Raw genomic sequence first — 18,710 nt, 5'->3', positions numbered from 1 at the left:
CTGGCTGCTGAATAATCTGTTTCAAAGCCTCGCTCAGAATAAACACCAAATGGATCACCGTTCAACCGGCACAGGCTTTCTTCTAGAGGTTCAGTTCCCACCAGCTGGGGGTTCACAAGAGAAGGTGTCTCCCCCCTCCCCCCCCCGTGAGATGGTCTAGGACGGCTTCTGGTCCGTAGGGCCACCACCATTGGCACATTAACGGAGCAGCGTTTCTCCTGGTACCCTGGTCACCTGCAGGGAAGATTTCACACAGGCTGGCAGTGCCCTTACCCAGGACAGGCCCAACACCTGATGCCTCCTGTCTCTGATTGGGCAGAATATCTGAGCTTTGTGAGCACAGTCACTGCTGGCTGGTATGGCTACTGTTAGTCACCACAGGAGATGAGGCAACATGTATTCCCAACAAGCCAAGATCTGGGGAAATAAAACACCCGTCAGTCCAACTTCTACAATTAGGAGGATAACAAACCAAACGGTTTGGCAGCATCGGTAATTTTCTCGTGCTAGCTGAGTGGACGGAGGGATCACCGAGGAAGACATTTATCCTGATTCCAGCAAAGTGAATTTACAGAACTAGTGGCAGACTTTTCACTGAGGAAGTGTTCTTGGGAAGCTGTCAGAGGTCTCAGATGGCAATCGCTGAACCAAGCACAGAAGACGAGGCAGAACAGCAAGGCACCTAAGGTGGACGTTGCCAGGTATGATCTGCAGGGGAAATCTCTTACCGGTTTCAGCCACAGCCTGAGAAACGAAAGAGGGCAGGTGGGTGCAGATCCATATCTCTTGGCCAGCTGCAATGCGGATATTGTAGTTGTCTGCACCCTTGTCAGGGTGCACACGGCCCCTCTGGGCTTCTCAAGAAGGGCAACATGCCCCTCCCCCTCCCCCATGCCCACTAATGCCCCCACTCAAGACTCCTGCATCTGATGCGTGCAGCACCCCCATCTTTCCCGGGGCTGCTGGGGGAACAGTAGCCAGGCCTGCCCCGCGCTTCGCCAGAGTCAATCTCCCAGGCTGCCCAGCCCAGCAATTATCACGGGACAGAGAGGAGAGCCTCACCCCCCAACTAGTTCAGCTGGGGCACAGCCCTTCTGCCAATCGGTGCCAGTCACCAATTTCACTGGTTTAAGAAGAGCCACTTGTGGCTTTTCGTGGTGAGGGTCTTTGAGCGTCTCGCAACCACTGGATCCTTTTCATTTTCCCTCAAGAAGCTGATCTGGAGTTTTTCTGAAGATTCAGTCTTGGCCCTTCGGAAATGACCTGCAGGCAGGGGCAAGCGGACTCGGCAAAGGCTACCCCTAAACTCTGGACAGGCCAGAAGGGGCTGCTGGACCTGGGCACCAATCCAGTTGCTCCCAGCTTCCATCGTATTTTTGCATCAGAACGCCAGATGTTTCGTTCCCAGACTTCGCCATGGGGAATAACTCATCCCGGATGATCATCATCCCAGTGGCCATGAGGATGAGGAAGGTACAGCTGGCGACTCAAACAGAGATCTCCTACCCCCCACTGCCCCCCCACCAGCCCCAGAGAGACAAGGAGAGCCAGCAGCCTCCCTCAGAGCAAGTGGGGGGGGGAGATGGCGAGTCTCTGGGTCCCATCTGGAAAAGCCCCCTGGAAAGCATGGCAGAGTGGGAGGGGGACAATGAGACAGACCCTCCCCTTTAGCCCCTCCCTCAGGAAATCTGCAAGGGAACTGTGGTAACAGGGAAGTTTCCCCCATAGCTCTGCTGGGCGGAAAGCTTTTCTCCCCGGCTGTGCCCCCCCCCCGAAAAACACAGGGGCCTCTTCCATTATGGCCGACCTCTGGACATCCTTCCTGCAGGCAGGGAAAAGCGGGTCAAACCAGGAAGAGGGGGGCGAGGAGGAGGAGGAGGCTCAGCACCATGGGGCTTGCAAGACTGACACCAGCCCTCCCAAGCAGACCAGGCCAAGGGCAGGGATTGGGGCTGGAACCCTTCAGGCCAGGAGCTCCAAAGCCTGACTAGGTGGCTCAGTGGCTAAGACACTGAGCTTGTCGATCAGAAAGGTCAGCAGTTCGAATCCCTAGTACAGGTGTCCTGCGTGAGCAGGTGGTTGGACTAGATGATCTCCAAGGTCCCTTCCAACTCAATGTTATTATTATTATTATTAAAGCGGCCAGGGAATCCCTTCCCACCAGTGGTGGGATTCAGCCGGTTCTCTCCGGATCACACAAACCGGTAGCAGCCACTGCGGGAGACTCCGCCCACCCGCCCGGAGGCAATGGGCAACTACTGAGCATGTGCAGAAGGCCGTGTGTGTGTGTGTGCACAGAGGTGGCGAGTGCGTGCGCTCACATTTGTGAACCGGTAGGGAAGGTAAGTGAAACCCCACCTCTGCTCCCCACAGCCTGGATCCCAGCCCCCCACACAAAGCCAGCCCACTTAGGGATGGGGGGGGCGAGAACATCTCCTGGCTTTGGAAGTTCTACGTAGCTGATGACTGAGGACAAGGAAATGGCAACGACCCACGCCTCCCCACGCCAGCATGGCCATCAGCAGCAGCCATCCCAGGAAGGGAGGAGGGGACCCCTTTCAGTCAGTTTGGGGATTTTCAGGAGGAGCCCATAGGGGTCTCAGCCCCTGTAACACACATTCATGCCAAAAACTCCTGGACTGGCCCAACTTGACAGAGGGGCCGGCTTCTACCCTCAACTTGAGATAAAAACCACACACACACACACACACACCAAGCCTCCTAGGGGAGCTGGCCCCTCCCACTTCAGGGTCCCCAAAAGTGGCCCCGGGATGCCCAGAGAAGCGAAGGCAAAGGGGGCTCTTCCTGAAAGCCACTTGGCAGGGGGGCGGAGGAAAGCACCCCGGGGGGGGGGGCAGGTGGGGACACCTGAAACCTCAAGGGGGCCAGCAGTGGGAACAGTCGGGGGGGCCGGGGGAGCTCTTACCTTGTTGGGCTTGACGGCTCTTTGCAGGTTCTCGATCCACTTGTCTCTCTCGGCAGCTGAGCGGCAGGCAAAGCACTTGGTGCCCGAAGACGTGGTCACCTGGGCAGAAAGTGGGGCGGGAGTGAGCTGCGCTCTGCACATGCCCAGGAGCCCCCACCCCACCCTGCTGAGAGGCCCCAGACGCCAGCCCTCACCTCAAAACAGAACTCCTGGCCCAGGATGCTGCTGTGCACCGGTTTGATGAGGGAATCCTCGTCCAGGTTCAGCTCCAGGGCTTCGGCTGCGCTGCTGGGGCTGAGCAGGGACTCGTGCGAATGCGACTCCTTAAAACTCTGCATCAGACGGGCCCTGCGGGGGGGGAGCACACTCAGTCAGCAGGAAGATTGTGGCTGGGGGGGGCAGGACCCAGGGAGAGGGCCACGGGAAACTGGGCTTCAGCTGATCCCTCGCTCGGAGGTACCTGGCATCTGCACCCCAAAGGGGCATCTCTGCAGCTCAGGAAATCCGGGAGTCGACCTCAGCGGGGGAGGGGGGGTAGAGGGAGAGGGAGGCTGGCGGGAAGGCGGGCACAGGAGAGTCTTGGGGAGCCCCTCTGGACCCTGGGAGGGAGGCTCTGGGGCTCCCAAGGGGCCACAGGGGGACAGGGTCTGGATCTGCCCTCCCCACAGCCAGCCGAGCTCCAGAGCCCCTTCCCAGAGGAAGCCGGCAGAGTCCGTGTGCGGCTTTTCCCACCCCCCTCCCTTCCCCGTGGCATTTCTGCTCGGAGCTGCCGCCCCCAGCAGGATATATTTAGCCAGCAGCGTAAGTGGAGGCAGCCCCTGCGTGTCGGGGCTGCCGTCAGCCGGAGGGGGGAAAGGAAGGCAGGCGCTAAAAATACCCAGGGCACCCAGGCCTTGGGGGGCAGGCAGGCTGGGCCGAGGGGGCCCCCCAGGGGAGCCAGAAGGGCCACAGGGTACCCTGGGCTGCGAGGGAACGTCCGGTCGGCCCTGGGGGCTCCCTCCCATCCAACCCCAGGAACAGAGGAGCGGGACCGGCTCGGCCCACCTGTCGTGGTCAGCGCTCCGGAAGCGCGGCAGCATCTGGCGGAAACTGCTGGTGCGGTCCAGCTTGGGCTGGCTCTTGGTGCGCTTGATGGAGCTCTTCAGGCGGCGGCTGAGGAAACCCTGTTGCTGCAGGTGGAGGGAGGAGAGGCCGGTCAGGCTGCCCCGGCTCACCATCCGGGTGCCCTGGGGTCCCATGTGGGCCCCATGAGGACTCTTGCCCAGGGGCCTCTGGTGCCCAGAGGGGAGCAGCCACCAGCCCTCTCCCTCCTGCTCAGCCGCGGCAGGAACAGCCCGTTTCCACCGAATGGCTCGGCCTCTTCTCCAGCAGCCCCCCAGGAAAGACCTTGGCTGGGTAAGGCCTGGCACCCGGAGATCCCCACAGGTTCCCTGGCTGGGGAGCCAAGAGGCCAAGTGGCACCCTCAGCCGGTGCCCACCTGCCAAAAAAGCCTTTCAGGGCCCATCTGCATCGCCCTCCGTACATCCCGGCTTAGATCAAGGAAGCTGGTCTGAAGCCAGCCCATCTTCCCCAGAACCCGCCTTTCTTTCCTGGTGGCCTCCTTTCCCTGCTCTTCACAGCTTTGCTCGGCCACCTCACGGACAGAAGTGGAAACCTTCCTGACTTTTGCCCAGCAGCCATTCTTGCATCCCTGGATCCAAGATCCCCCCCCCCACCTCCATGCCGAACCGCTTTTTCTAGGGGGAGGCAGGAGGGCCGCCCCAGCAGGGAAGGCAGAGGGGGAGGCAGGCCCAGGCTCAGAGCCCCAACAGTCACAACTAAGGGCTGACAGACTGAACCCCACAAAACCCCGTTTCCCTGGGGGGCACTGGCACTCAAGATGGCATCTCCCTGTCCAGAGGTCTCTGCTTCTCTTTCATAGAGGTGCCCGCTCACCTGTGGGGCATCTGGCAGGCAGCTCCTCCTTTTTCCCCATCCCCCTCCCTCAGCCCCACTGGTGGCCGGTCCCTTTCTTCAAAGCCAGGACTGGCTCCAGCCAGCCCTTCCTCTGCTGAAGAAAAAGGACAGGGGCTCAGGGAGAGGGCAGGCAAGCCCTGCGGAGGGGGGGGGTGTCACTCACCGAGGAACGGAATGGGGGGGCTGGTGGGGCGTCCATGTTGATGCTGTACTGCTTGCCCCCCGGGACGCTCTTCCTGCGGGAGCGGCTGGCGTGGTACTCTGCAGGGGGAGAGAGAGGCAGCATTCAAGGGACACCCCCACACTGAAGGACTTTGGGTGTGGGGGGGCAGCAAAGGCCCAGGAGTGCAGGTGGAAGGGAGGCGACTGCTGACCAATGATGACCAATGGGCTGCAGGACACCCCCCCTGCCCTCCCCATCTCCTCCCGCCTGCCCCCCCCACTCCGCCCCCCCAGGACAAGAGGCTCCCTGTGTCTTCCCCCCTCCTGCCCAGAGGAGCCAGTCAGCCGGACTCGCAGCTGCCCCAAGGCAGGAAGCAGAGCCCTGCACATGGCCACCCCTCTGGGCCCCAGCTGGGACCCCCTTTCCTTTCCTCCCCCCCCCCACCGCACCCCCAGGGCCAGCAAAGGGCCCCAGCCAACCATCAACCTGGCCTTATTAAGAAGACCCAAAGTAAGGAAAGCCCCAGTGCGCTTAAGGGGGGATCCTACTTTGGGGGATCCCTGAATTGGCAACCAGGAATCGCAGGCTCCTTCAGCCAAGAATCAGGGCTGGCAAATCCCTACCCACACGCCCTCGTGAGGTAGGCTCTGGAGAAGGACCCCAAAGGATGGGCAGGTGGACTCAGAGGGAGCCCCCCAAGAACCCCACCCTGCCCCCTCTGCCCTGAGGACGAAGGCCCCTGTGGAGCTCTTCACCCTTCACCCTTTATTTGAATTTATTTTTGCATGTGGTGGAGCAATTCCCTCTGGCTGCATATCGGGGAACCCCCAAAGGTTTTCCGGGTGCAGCCCCATCACATACTGACCACATCAAAAAGTCCACCCTGGAATTTGTAAACAGAGGGATTTCCCACTTGCTCCCTGAGAATGTGACTGTAGGTGCTTTTTAACACTTTTGCCGTACACTGAGCCAAGAAACACATTTTTTTTTCAGTTCAAAGGCCTCCCAACCCCCAACAGCAGCTCCCAAGCAGCCTCCCTCCCCCGACAGACAGGCGCCTCCTCCCTGGAAACCCAAACCAAGCCCAGGAGCTGCTGAAGGGGCGTCCGAAGGCGCCCGAGTGGACGTGGGTGTCCACAGGCCCCACTGTGGCAGCTTCCCAGGAGGCCCAGATGCAGCGTCAGCATGCTCTGTGGGGTGTGGGGGATGCCGTGGGACGCACAGGCCCCTCTGGGAGGCAATGAAGGGCAGCCTACGAAAAGTCTGCAAATAACCCCCCCCCCAGTTGAGAGGGCACCAAGGACCCCCAACTCCATTGGAGGTTGTCTCCCCCCCAAGGCTACGCAACAAGAGATGGGGGAGCAAGGAGGGCCGGGTGGGTGGGTGGGTGGGTGGGACATATTCACCTCCCATCCTCTGGCCTTCAACCTTCCAGACCCCCTTGCAGCCCCCTGCCAGGAAGTAAAGCCCCTTCTGGGGTGCAAGAACAGCGCCCCCCTCCAGACCCTGCTGGGTTTCAGGAAGGCAGAGCGGGCAGGAAACCCGTGGGCCAGAGCTGCCTCCCAATGGGGCTGGCTGGATGCCAGGCCTGGGTCTCCTCCGCCTGCTGTCATGCAGGGGGCACAGACCTCCTTGCCTGGACCTTTGTCCCCCCCCCCAACACGAGTAGCAGGGGCCCCCCTGTGGCCCTTGAGCAGCACCAGCTGCCAGGAGTTGCAGAGAGCCCCTCCCCCCATGCGTTCTGGCACAACGCAGAGCCACCCACCGGGCTCTGCCACCATCTGTCTTGCCCGCCTGCCTGCCACTCCGCCATGCCAGCCCTGCGAGCCGCTGCCTCCACCCCAGGCCTTCCTGTTCCCCCAAGGCCTCCCATGTGCGACAGCCGGGGAAGGAGAGGGAGAGCCCTTCTCTCCTGCCCCCTCTTGCCCACAGGAAGGAGAGGAGGCCCCAGGGAGAAAGCCTGTCAGCTGGGAAGAGCCACCCAGGGAAGGAAGAAGCCAGGCTGGATCAGGCCCCTGCCCCACCTGGCCCAGCAGCTTCTCCTCCTGGTGGCCCAACCGCCCCGACTGCAGAACGGCGGCAATGGGGGGGGGAGCTCTGGGTAGTCCCCCATCCACGTGCAGGGGACCCCCGCCCTTTCAGCAAAGGCAACAGCTGCATAGAGACGACCCCCCTCCTGGCAAGCCCGCCGCCACGTGACTGCTTGGCCCGACCCGGGCGCTAAAACCACCCACGTGCCAGCACAGCGGCGGCCGCAGCTGCGAGGCAGCCGGAGCCCTCAATGCGTGGACGCGGGCGGGACGCGGTTGCGCCTCTTACACATCGGCGGCGCCCGCGCAGACCCTGCCCGGGCCGGAGCTCCGAAGCCCATCGCGCCCAGCAGGGAAGGGCGCAGCGCCGGGGATGGGAGCAGCCGGCAGGCAGAGACCCCTCCGAGGCCCGTCGGGTGCCCGCGAGCGAAGCCGCTCCGCTTCTCGGCCGGAGGGAGATGGCGGGCCGCGGGGCTGGGGGCGACTGGGACGAGGACCCCGCGCCCTGCCGGGCCTGCTCCGGCGCCCCCGGAAGCGGCGAGCCCCCTCCGGGAAGGCGCCCCGGGCTAGCAGCGGCCTCGAGCGAGGGGGCTCCGCGCGCGCTCCCGATCATCCCGCCCGCGACGCCCACGCACTCGCCGAGCGCGCCACGGCGGGCGGCCTCGCGCGAAGACGGACGCGGCGGCAGCAGCAGCGGCCGCCCGCCCGCCCGCCTCGCCCCCCACCCCACGCCCGAGGCCGCCGCGCGCCACCTGGCCTGCCCTCGGCGGGAGCGCGCCGCCCGGAGCCCCCCAAGGCTGCCGCGCCGCCCTCGCCGGCCCCGCTCGCGGACGGAGGGGCGGGCGGGCGGCCCTTACCTGCCGGCGCCGGGAGCGGGAGGCCCCCCCGCCGCCCGCGGCTACGGGACGCGGCCCATGCCGGGGCGGGGGAGCGGGCGGGCGGGGGGCCCGGAGCCTAGGGCTCCACGCGGCCCGCAGGGCGGCGGCCCCCGCCCGGCGCTGCAGCCGTCGGAGCTGCGGTCCCCGCGCTGCTGGTTGCGCTCGTGCCTCGCTCGCCGCCCGCCCCGCGCTCCCCCGGCATGCCAGCCGTTGCTAGGCGACGCGCGGCTGTCATCAGCGCCGGGAGTGCGCGGCGGCGGTGGGCACGGGCGGAGGACCCCCGGCGCCCCCCCGGCCCGCCGCCTCCCCGGGCCCGTTGGGGGGCGAGAGCGGGCAGGATCCCCAGGGAGGTTCCCCCGGGGGGGGGCCCAGGGACGCCCCGCGAGCCCCCGCCCGGGCCGGTCTACCTTTGGGCAGGGGGCGAGCGGGCCGGCGGGGGCAGCATCTCTTGGTGCAGCAGAGCGCGAGGCCGGTCCGCGGGCTGCCGGGGACGGGCGGGGGGACCCCAGGGGGCGGAGCTTCCCGGGGAAGCATCCCGGGGCCGCCCCGGAGGAGGCCCTGCTGCTGCTGCTGCTGCTGCCGGCCGGCCGGGCAGGGCGCGGGCAGCGGCTCCGTCCAGGCTGGCGGGCAGGGAAGGCGGCTTCCTCCTCGAGCCTGGCTCCACCCCGCCTGGGCGGCGATGGGGCCGGGGCTCCGGCTGAACCCCGGCCGGGTCACGCGGGGTCACCGAGCGGGCTGGCGGGAGGAGGGGGTCGCTCCCGCCCTCGCCGGATCCGGCAGGGGGCGCTGCTGGCCCGCGGCCAAGGGGAGGGGGCGTCCCTTCACTCAGGCAGGCAGCCTTTGCCTTCGTCCCTTCTTTGGGGTTTCCATGGAAACCCTTTAAGCCAACTTCTCGGGAAGAAAAAATTCTTTTTTTAAACCCCAAATCGGGAGGGGAAGGTGGGGGGGGAGGGGAGGCAAAGGTAACAGCTGGGGCAGGTGAGCCGCTGGGCTGGGCTGGGGGGCGGGGGCAGGGGACCGGCCAGGCCCAGGAGCAGCGGAAAAGCCCAGCCGCATCTCCTTGGCAGCCGGAGAGCAGGAGGCGGGGGAGGGCGCGTGGGCAGAGGGCCCAAGACCCTGCAGGGCAGCCTCAGCAGAGCCCCCCCCCTCCCATTGCCCAGGCCTGGAGGGAGGGAGGGGCTGAGAGAGAGAAGGAGAGAGGGAGCGATGGGGAGGCGGAGAGATGGTCCCTATAGCAACAGTTGTCAAGCTCCTTTCAAGGGCCCTTGCTATTATGGGCTGGGGCTGGGGGGGTGGGCGTTGCAGGGAACAGCCGAGAAGGAGCTTCTGGCGAGAGGCCCTTCGGAGCGTCTGGGCGGGGCATCCAGGGACCCCGCTTGGAAGCCCCTTCACTGGGGTGCTGTGCTCGGGGCCCCTCCCAAGCGGGCACGCCTGGCCTGGCAGTGCCCTGTCCGGGGTCTGAGCAGAGATGGGCTTCTTGTGCATCACCCACCCTGCAGGGTCTCCGTGAGGACACTCGCTGCCCCTCCCCAGGGAGACCCCTCCCCTCAGTACATGGGAAGGGGGTCACCAGCCCCCAGTGTGAGCAGACTGCTGGGCTGAGGGTCCCCTGCTCAGAGCTGGGGGGGAGGGAGGACGCCGGACCCCCACACGGCACCCCTCCCCTTCCCAGTCGCTCTCCCAGCTCCACTCGCATTGGGGCCCTTGGCTCGCTGGGGTCCCTGCTGTCCCAGCTGATTCCTGCCCCCTTTCTAGGGGCCCTTTGGGGTCCACCAACTGGAAGCAGGTATCCACGTGGCCAGGGGGCTTGCAATTGTGCCCCACAGTTTCAGAGTGGGCGGGTGCCCCTTCCTCAGCAGCTGCCTTGTGGACAGATCCAGTCAGCCCCAGGCTTCCTCTGACCCCTTGCAGCGTGGGGCTGTTGATGGGGAACCTTACTACTCAGCCTCCCCGGGGTTCTCAGAAGAGCCTCTAGCAAAGCCAGGGTTACTGGGGGGCTTTGACCCACTCAAGAGTGCCCCCCTTACCCCCCCCACCAATGGGCCAAAGCTGGAGGGATGGGCAGCAGCCATGGGCCCCCATACCCAGGCAGGTCGGTCAGCCTGGGCTAAGAGAAGATGGGCCCCCAAGAGGCCCGTGGGGCTGGTCTGGCAAGCAAGATCTCTCCCCACCCCCTTACTTCCTGGCCTGGCAACCCTTGCAGGGTGAAGGTTATGGGCAGACACTGGCCTGTCAATCATTTCTCGCCCACAGAGGTTACCCCAGGATCACCGGGAGGGGGCTGAAGGAGGCAGAAGGAGAAGCTGTGAGCCCCTCCCCCCCCATGGCTCCCCAAAGGCCTCTATGGCCTCCCCCAATCCCCTTCCTCTTGGAGCTGGGAAGGGAAGGCAGCTGAAACACGGGGGCACCCACAGCCCACCCGACCGGCAGCTTCACCCCAGGGGTGGCAGCTGCCCAGCCCAGGCCTCCGCTTCACCAGGGCTTCAATCATGGGCCTTCAGAAACGGGGGTGCCCCCTCCCCAGCACATGACCCCCTTTGTGACAGGAGGCCACAAAGACCCCCATGTGGGCAGGCTCCAGGGCCAGCTTTTCCTCAACCACAATTTCTGGAGCCTGTTGAGAAAGTCTCACACAAATACACGCACGCAACACAAACAAAACCTGCCAATGCAGATTCAACCCACCCACCCACAGGGCCCCCCTTCCTACCGTGCTCAGCTTGGGGCCGGCCTTCCACGGGGACGCTGACCGTCCGGCGCAGAAGCTTGTTCCGCCCGGCGTCCCTCTGGCGTTCTCGAAGGAGCAGAGGGTGAATCTGGGGAGGGGGGGAGAGCAGCCCACATCAGAGGAGGGAGCAGAGAGTTCCCCCCCCCGAGCCCTCTCTTCTCTGACCCCCCCCCATTGCTACATCCCCCCAAGCCACAGCCGGTCTGTGAAACCACGGAAGAAATCTCTCGGGAGCTGCACGACGGCTGAGCCAGACCCACTGAAAGGGCCCAGCGTAATGTGGGAACTTGGCCCGAAGGGCCTCCCGGTGCAGCCCAGAAAGAGGCGTAACCCTGCCAACCCTGGAAACTTAACCACGGTGCATCCACTGTCTTGCTGGACTCGGGAAACCACAAACCATGGTTTCCCCAGCCGTCTGGCACACGACGCCCGACCTGCGGGAACCTATTTAGCCCCTCCTGAGTGGATCCCCTTCTGGCCTTTCTGGCCCGCCCCAGGCTCTCCCCGCCTGCTCTGGGTCCTCAGTGGGGGGGCTCGAGGGAGAACCCCCACCCCACCCACCCACCCTCTTTGCCCACCCACCCCCGCTCACCTCCTCCTCGTCCAGCATCAGGAGCTGATTGCCAGAGATGATGCAGAATCGGGGGGCGTTCCAGGGACGGTCGTAAGGCGAGTGGACATACTGCGCACGGGACCCCGGTGCTCCTCGCACATCTGCAGTGGAAGGGCAGAGTCAAGCAGACCCGGGCCAGCCCGGTGCCCCCTCCCAACCCCGCTCCCCCAAAAAAGGGCCTGGGAGCGCACACACAGAGACCCAACTCTGCCAGGACCCCCCCCCCTCCCGAAGCAGTGGGAGATGCCGGCCCCCTCGGCTGCCTCTGCCTTGGTGAGAGAAGTGGGCCTTGTCCCCTCTCCCCACCCCTCCCACGAAGCCCTCTGCCCGCTGGGGGTGTGTCGGGGGGGACACTGTGGTCTTGGCACCTGGCAACCTCGCCTTGCTCCGTTAGGGCCACTGAGGCAGGTCCCGCTTCCAAGCCAGCTGGGGGTTCCAGCCAAAGCCTGGCAGATGGGCACAAGCAGAGGAGGGAGCGGACTCTCTGCCCAGTGTGACTCCCCCTATCGCCGGAAGGGGCTCTGCAGACCCTGCGAGCACCCCAGCACACTTTGCCCCCCCCCCACCCCCCACCTGCCTTTCGACAGCCTCTGGGCCTCCATCCGGCTGTCCTGCCTGCCTGCCTGCCTGCCTGCCTGCACGGGTGGGGGCAGCCGGGGAGTTGTGTAAGGCCTCGGCTGGGCCTGTGCTGCCCCCCAGTGGCAAAAAGAGGCTGCCAAGAGCCAGGAAATGGGGAAAGGGGAGAAGCCTGCAGCAAAGGGGGCAGGCAGAGAGATGTGCAGGTGGCACCCTGGGTGGGCTCCAGATGCTGGGAAGGGGCTGGAATTCCCCACTGGGGAATCACAGCCGTGGGCAGCGATTTTTAAATCCTTCAAAGATCCAGCTAAGCCCCCCCTCAGCTCCCCCCCCCCATCACCCTGGGTTTGACACAGGTGGAGGAGCAGGGCTCACAGAGGCTCGGGGTGGCAGGCCACCCATGGCCTTCCGGTCCAGCTGGTGAGAAGCCAGTAGCCACCTAGCTGGAGGCAGGCAGGACTCTTCACCCCGTCAGGAGAAGGCCATCCCGAGAGGCCCAGTTGCCCACCCTGACCGGTGCAGCACACAGCCAGCCCCCTTTGCCGAGGGGCAGCAGGAATGGGTCCCTGGGGCAATTGCTGGGGGGGAGGGGGTGTTGGCTAGGGGGCTCGCCTTTTAAGCAGGGCCATCTGAGAGCTGGTTTAGGTCCCGTCCCCCGAGAGAGAAGCCAGCTCTCCACTGTTCATCCGCTGCATCCCCCAAATGGGGGGGAAGGAGGCGGGGACACCTGGGGGCTGCAGAAAGATTGGGAAGGCAGCACGCCCTGCACTCTGACCCTGAAGCTGCCCCCCCTTCTCCGCCCTGCCCAGAACCAGATCTAGAGGGGAGGCCAACGCAGGATGCTTCCCGCTGGCGCAAGGGGGGGCTCTCTTCCCTCTTCACCCCTCCAGACCAGCCAGGGCCAGAGAACGTATAGCCGGCTCTGCCAGGATTCGTGCAGACGCTCTTTTCCACAGGCACAAGGCCTGACTTCCCTTTCATAACCCGGGTCAGGGACCCAAGCCGTATCCCTCCGTTCCCCCAGCAGCCCCCAAGCTCAGCCAGCCGGACTCTGCTAAACCCCCTGAGCAGCCAGGAGTCTCTCTCTCTCTCTTATTCTCTCTCTCTTATTCTCTCTCTCTCTCTTATTCTTTCCCCCCCCCTCTCTCTCTCTTTTCTGGCCCAGCTCAAGCACAGCTGAAAAGGAAGTGGGCTCCTGCCAAGACCAGCCCACCCACCCCCCATTTCAACCCAAGAAACGGGCAGAATCCACCAGTAGGGGGCGGACTCCTTGCCATCACAATGTGCAGCAGCTTCTTCACCTCCAAAGCTATTAGAGGTATTGGTGGTTGGGGTGGGGGGGGGGGTGGGACATCACTGTTATTATTTTCATTACTATGACTATTATTCTTATGGTTTTCCTATATATTGTTTTCTCTCCTCCCTGGGATAAAATGGCATCCTCTCTCACCTGCTGGAAGCTAAAAGGCCCCTCCAGAAAAGACGAGCCACAGGTGACAAAAAGCCCCGACAGCAAGAATAACCCAGCCCAGAATCCACCTATGGAACTCCTTGCCACAAGATGTGGGTCTTGGGCAACTCAAACGGCTTGCAAAGCTCAAACCAGCCCCCGCTTTGGCACTGTGCCTTTGTAAACAGACAGAAACTCAACAGGTTGTAATGAGTAGAACCATGTGGGCGAACTCTGGACCCAAACCAGCCGGCTGCCTTTTAGCCGAACCCCTGGCCCAGCCCTAGTGGCACACGGGTCCCCCGGCCAAGCCAGGGTGGCGACCGGATTCAGCCCTTCCGGGGGGGGCAGGGAGGGGGAGTCCAACTGCCTTGGCTAAGCTGGATTGGTGGATTAATTAATTCATTAGGTTTAATGCGTGGGCCGCCCACTCCCAAAAGGCTCAGCAATGCTTACAATGAAAGCCGGCTCATTAAAAGGAAAATACAACAGGCCAGAAAGGGGGGGGGGCACAAGCAGAGCAGAAAGTCCTGACAGAACAAGAGTTCAGTCAGTTCCTGAGGACACAATGTGGGGGGGGGGAAGGGGGGGAATCTCCCTGGCCTTCCCATTCTGGACCAGCTGCCAATTTCTGGGCCGTCTTCAAGGGCAGCTCCCAAGAAAGCCAATTTACAGATAGCCATCTCGTTTAGTGACCATTCAGTTACAACGGCACTGAAAAAAGTGACAGGACCCTTTTTCGCACAACCGTTGCAGGATCCCCACGGTCACACGGTCCAAATTCAGGCCCTTGGCAACCGGTTCCTATTTACGACGGTTGCAGCGTGGTCTCCTTTTACAACCAGCAAAGTCGAAGGGGGGGAGACCGGATTCACTTAACAAATGTGTTGCTAGCTTAACAACTAATTCACTTAACAGGTGTGGTCGTAAAATGGGGCAAAACCCACTTAACAACTGTCTCACTTAGGAACAGACATTTTGGGCTCAGCTGTGGTCGTAAGCTGAGGACGTCCTATGGGACAGGCAGAGGGCAAGCAATCCAGGAGGGGGCTCTGTTCACACAGGCAGAGCTCAGAGGCAGAGGGCCAGGTGACCCGGTTCAGGTGAGCGGAAGACAAGAGACGCACAGGTGGCCATAGGCAGCCCCAGCTGGGTCCTGGCAGGGCAGAGGGGCTTAGCAAGGGCTCCCATCCAGAGTTCCTGACACCGGAAAAAAGGAGCCTCCAGTTCCCATCAACCTGCTGGCTGGGGATTAGAGGCTTGACTCCTCTGTGAGCCGCTAGCTGGAGGCCGGGAGTGGTGCAACTCCTGCCGCCGCCACCACCCCCAGTGCTGGAAATCTCTCCAACCCATGAGGACTAGGACCTTGGCTAGAGAAAGAAGAGCCCCAGCAGCTTCCCCAGCCTGAGAATATTTGTAGCTCAGGGTTGAACCGTGGACTTACGATGTTCCCTAGTCGGGTAATGAAACGCCTGCCAGGAGAGCACCAAGGACCCCACGGACGGCCCCCCACTCTGCCCGGCCTGGCCCGCAGCACGAGGCTTCGCTGCTGGCCCTCAGCAGGCAAGAGGAGGCTGGCCAGGCCACTTTGGGGGGGCCACTTTGGGGCTCCCCTCCCCCACAGGGCCATTCCAGGTGGCCCTTCCCTCCTGCTTCCAGTTCCCCCTGATCGACTGCATTTATTTCATGGATTGGTATTGCGAATGCTTCGGTGCCTGAACTGAACAAGGCCTCCTTCTGCTCAGGGAGGCAGGGAGTCGCTCAAAGGGAAGAGCAGGGTCTCCCAAGCAGAGGGCTCCCCGATCCAGTGGCTCCTTTCTCAGGCCCCGGAGGACCTGGCAGAGCACCTGGGCTGCCCTGCCTGAGACGCCCTCTGAAGACGAGGCTTCCCTTCAGTGCAGCTGTCCCTGGACAGCCAGCAGGACAGCTGCATCACTCGTGGGGGTGGGCAGGACCCTCATCCGAGCAGGCACGGGGGGGGGGGCACAAGTCTCTGGCCCCCTCCAGCATCCCAGCCCAGCTGTGCTCATCTTGACCAGAGAGTGAATGTGGCACAGCGGGGGGGGGGAAGGGGGGCTGTGCCAGCTGAAGCTGCCTGAAAGGGGCCCTCTGGGGGGAGTGGGGATCCATCCACTGGGGGAAGCAGGGTCCCCCAATCTTTGAGATCTCTTCCTCCCAGCACAGCCGAAGCCTCAGGCAGGGGCTTGGGGGGGGGCAGCCCAGGCCCCCACAGCCTCCTTTTCCCCCAACCTCCGCTAAGGACCACCCGGCCTCAGGAGCCTCCAACACCCAAAACGAATACAAGGTCCCCCCTCCCCAAAGCTGGAGTCCCATCCCCCCCCCCACGCTTCGCGATCTCCCTCCGCTGTTGCCATGCAAATGTGCACCAAGGCGGCCGCCAGGCAACAGGAGGAAACGCATCTCCTGAATGGGATCGGGCAGGAAAGACCCCCGCGGCTGCCGACGGAGATGCCGTGCGGAGCAGCCCCGGCGGGGCTCAAGGCCTGAACCGGTGCCGGAGCCAGGAGGAGAGTCACCCACTCAGGGAAGGGGGGTGAGGGGGCTGCAGATCACCAGAGCCAGGGAGCCACAACCGCCGGTCCTGGGGGGCTGGGAAAGGCCTGCCTGCCTGCCTGCCTGCCTTCTGGCCACTCGGTGCAGCAGAGAAGCCTCACCCCACCGGCCCTGCTGGGTGGCTGCCTGGCCTCCTGGAAAGCAGCAGCCCGGCTGTTCCAGCTGAGGACAAGGGGAGGCTTCCCCCTCCCAAAGGAAATAATAAATGGGGGAGAACAGCCCTCCCGCTGCCTCGGGAATAAAACCACGGGGGGGGGGGAGGGTTCCTGCAGTGCAGCACCACCAATCTTGGAGAATGTACTTCATGCCGGAGTTGCCCCCCCAGCATCCTTCAGCAGGGTTGCCTGGCAACATCACGCCCCCTCCCTTTCCCGAAGAGAGCTAGCAGGCCTCTGATGGCGAGGAGGGGGGTCCGGAGCCCCCGCCCAGGCCGTTTCCTGCAAAGCCAAGGTGTGGGGGAGGGGGAAGGTGACCCTCTTTCGGGGGGGGGGAAGAGGAGAGAAGCGTTTTGGGGTACCAAGAAACCTGCCATCTCCCATGACGAAGCGCGAGGAATGGTGGGCCAGAACTGAGCGACCGTCACCCCTCCCCCGCCGACCTCAGCTGGCCCGACCGGGACGTTTCAGCTTCCCCCACAGCCGCCCCCCTCCTTGCAACGCCGCTCGCCTTCCACCCGAGGCACGTGGGAGGAAGGGGCTGGTCCGCGAGAGAAGCAGCCCCCTCCCAGAGTTGGCACCAAAGGCCCCCGCTTGGGAAGGCGGCATCTTCGGTCGGGACCCCCCCCCCCACCCAGTCGCTCCTTCTCCCAGCAGGTGCCTCCTTCAGCCCGGCAATCGGGCATCTGGTCGCGGCTGGCGCTGCGGAGCCGCACCGGGGCCTCCAGGAGCCCTCGGCGGGGCCGCGGCCGGGCGAGGCGCTGGCACTGACCCCGGCGAAGGCAGGCGCAACGGCGGGGCCTGCCGGTGGCTCCCGCTCCCACGGCTCCCCCTCCTCCCCCGGCCCCCCTGCCGCTACGGTCGGCCGACGGCAGGCCGGAGCGCCCAGATCACCGGGTGCGGGTTCCAGAGCGCACCATCTCTCCCGGGATCCGGAGGCCGCCATCCGGCCGCAGCTGGCCGAGCGCCACGATGCTTCTCTCCCGCGGCCTCGCCGCCCAGCCGCGAGCGTGGGAAAGGGCGCAGTCCCCACGCGGCCGGAGGACCCCTTTCCCAGCTGGCTCCCACCTGCCTCGCCAGGCCCGAGCGCGCCGGAATCCCCGGGGCGGAGCGCAGCATCTCTTGCCCCGGCCCGGGTCAAACCTCCAGGAGGAGCCGCCGGCCGCAGCCCTGCGCCGCAGCCCGCCCCGCGCCGGAGCTGTGCAGAGCGGCAGCGGGCGGGCAGCGTCGCCCCTCCAACTTCCGGGCGCCAGGCTCTGCCCCGCGGCCGAGGGAGGGGCCTGTCCGCCGATCCCCCCCCCGCCCGCCGCCCGCCCGCCCGCCGCACAAGCGAAGACGAGTGTCGCCGCCCCCGCCCGAAAAGCGCCAGCCGCGCGCGCGCCGAGGAAGGTGGCCCTACCTCGGAAGGGGACATAGGACATGGTGCTGCCTTCATCCGCCGCTCAAGGCCCGGCCGGCGGGGGCGGCCGGGGAAGAGGGCCGAGCTGGGAGGGAGGGCGACCGGCCCCGGCCCTCCCGCCGTTCGCCTCTCGCTCGCTCGCTCGCTCGCCTCTCTGCGGGACCCTTCCTGACAAGCCGAGGAGGCGGCGGCGGTTCGGGTGATGCGCGGGGGCTGCCGACCCTCCCCCTCCCGCCCGCGGCTCCGGCTTCTGCTCCTCCTCCTCCTCCTCCTCCTCCGTGGGCAGCCGAGGCTGCAGCGCAGGCCGTCCGGCCGTCCCGAACCTCCGCAACACCAGCTGCGCCGCCGCCGCTGGAGCACGGCACGCGGGCGAAATCGAAGGCGCGCTCCCGACGCCGCCCCTCCTCTGCCAGCCCGGGGCCGGCGGCTTGCCCCGCGGGGGGACACCCCCGCCCGACGGAAGCGCCCAAGGGAGGACCGCGACGTCCATCGGTCTGCCGCCCGGACCCTCCCCCGCCACGGCCATCCTTCTGGCCTTCCAGCTGCCCCGGACGGTGCCCTCGCGGCGGCCGCCCGACGTCTCTCGCCAGCCGCTCCGCCACGCCGCCGCTGCCCAGGGCGAAGCCGGGCATCGAGAGGCGGGACGGGGCCAGCTGCTCCTTGCCGCGCCCGCGGGACCCTTCCTGACAAGCCGAGATTGCGGGCGGCGGCTCGGAAAGGCGGCCGCAGCTCTGCTCCCTTCCCGGGCGGTTGTAATCGGACGCCCTTTCGCCGAGGGCCCGCTGCTGCCTCCGAGGACCCGAATTTACGCCCCAACCCCGGGGTAGCCGCTTCCTCCTCCCGCCAAGCTTCCAGGCTGCCTGGCCTTCCCAGCTTTCTTTGAGGGGCCGCCAGCTGGCTTTGGGCAGGCAGCAGCAGGGCAGGCGGGACCCAGGGAGCCTCCTCCAGACCCTCCTGGACCCCCAACAGGCCCCCTGCGCTTCCTCAGCTGAATCAGCAGCCCCTCCCCTTTTCCTTGCATCCCCCCACTGGCCCCCCATTAAGTGGTTGGGCTTTGACCCACTTCTCCGCCTGGGTGTTGTCTTCCCACAATGGCGGCCTCTGCTTTATCCGCCGTGCCCAAAGGACCCTTCCAGACAAACGGTTCTTAAAAGCCTCCAGGGTTGAAGGACCCACGTTCCACCGGTTAACTGTTCTCACTGTCAGGAAATTTCTCCTTAGTTCCAGGTTGCTTCTCTCCTTGATTAGTTTCCAGCCATTG

General features: G+C 64.8%; 1 protein-coding gene across 9 annotated transcripts in view; it reads right to left on the bottom strand.

The window, feature by feature from the left end:
• The window catches only part of SYNGAP1 (synaptic Ras GTPase activating protein 1), a 36,051-nt gene extending 18,464 nt beyond the window's left edge, over positions 1-17,587 (bottom strand). For 2 of the 9 annotated variants that reach the window (XR_009622166.2, XM_060690060.2), the window contains exons 1-7: positions 16,968-17,243; positions 11,275-11,396; positions 10,665-10,770; positions 5,047-5,144; positions 3,971-4,095; positions 3,121-3,274; positions 2,927-3,025 (exon numbers count right to left, since the gene is read on the bottom strand). Coding sequence is in view for 8 of the 9 variants with exons in the window: in XM_060690060.2 (XP_060546043.2) it covers positions 2,927-3,025; positions 3,121-3,274; positions 3,971-4,095; positions 5,047-5,144; positions 10,665-10,770; positions 11,275-11,396; positions 16,968-17,169 (906 nt within the window). In the remaining variant the exon portion in view is untranslated. Of the gene's footprint in view, positions 1-2,926; positions 3,026-3,120; positions 3,275-3,970; positions 4,096-5,046; positions 5,145-7,933; positions 7,953-10,664; positions 10,771-11,274; positions 11,418-16,967; positions 17,283-17,449 lie in introns of those variants that run through there. The other 7 variants (XM_060690065.2, XM_034430900.3, XM_060690069.2 and 4 more) reach the window with 7 other exon arrangements.
• Between the last annotated feature and the right edge of the window lie 1,123 nt (positions 17,588-18,710).

The sequence above is a fragment of the Pantherophis guttatus genome, chromosome 2 (assembly GCF_059756535.1).
Source record: "Pantherophis guttatus breed Tessera chromosome 2, ASM5975653v1, whole genome shotgun sequence".
In the NCBI taxonomy this organism is placed as follows: Eukaryota; Metazoa; Chordata; class Lepidosauria; order Squamata; family Colubridae; genus Pantherophis; species Pantherophis guttatus.
The sequence above is the reverse complement of the archived record's forward strand: the minus strand, read 5'-3'. Positions and strand labels throughout refer to the sequence as shown.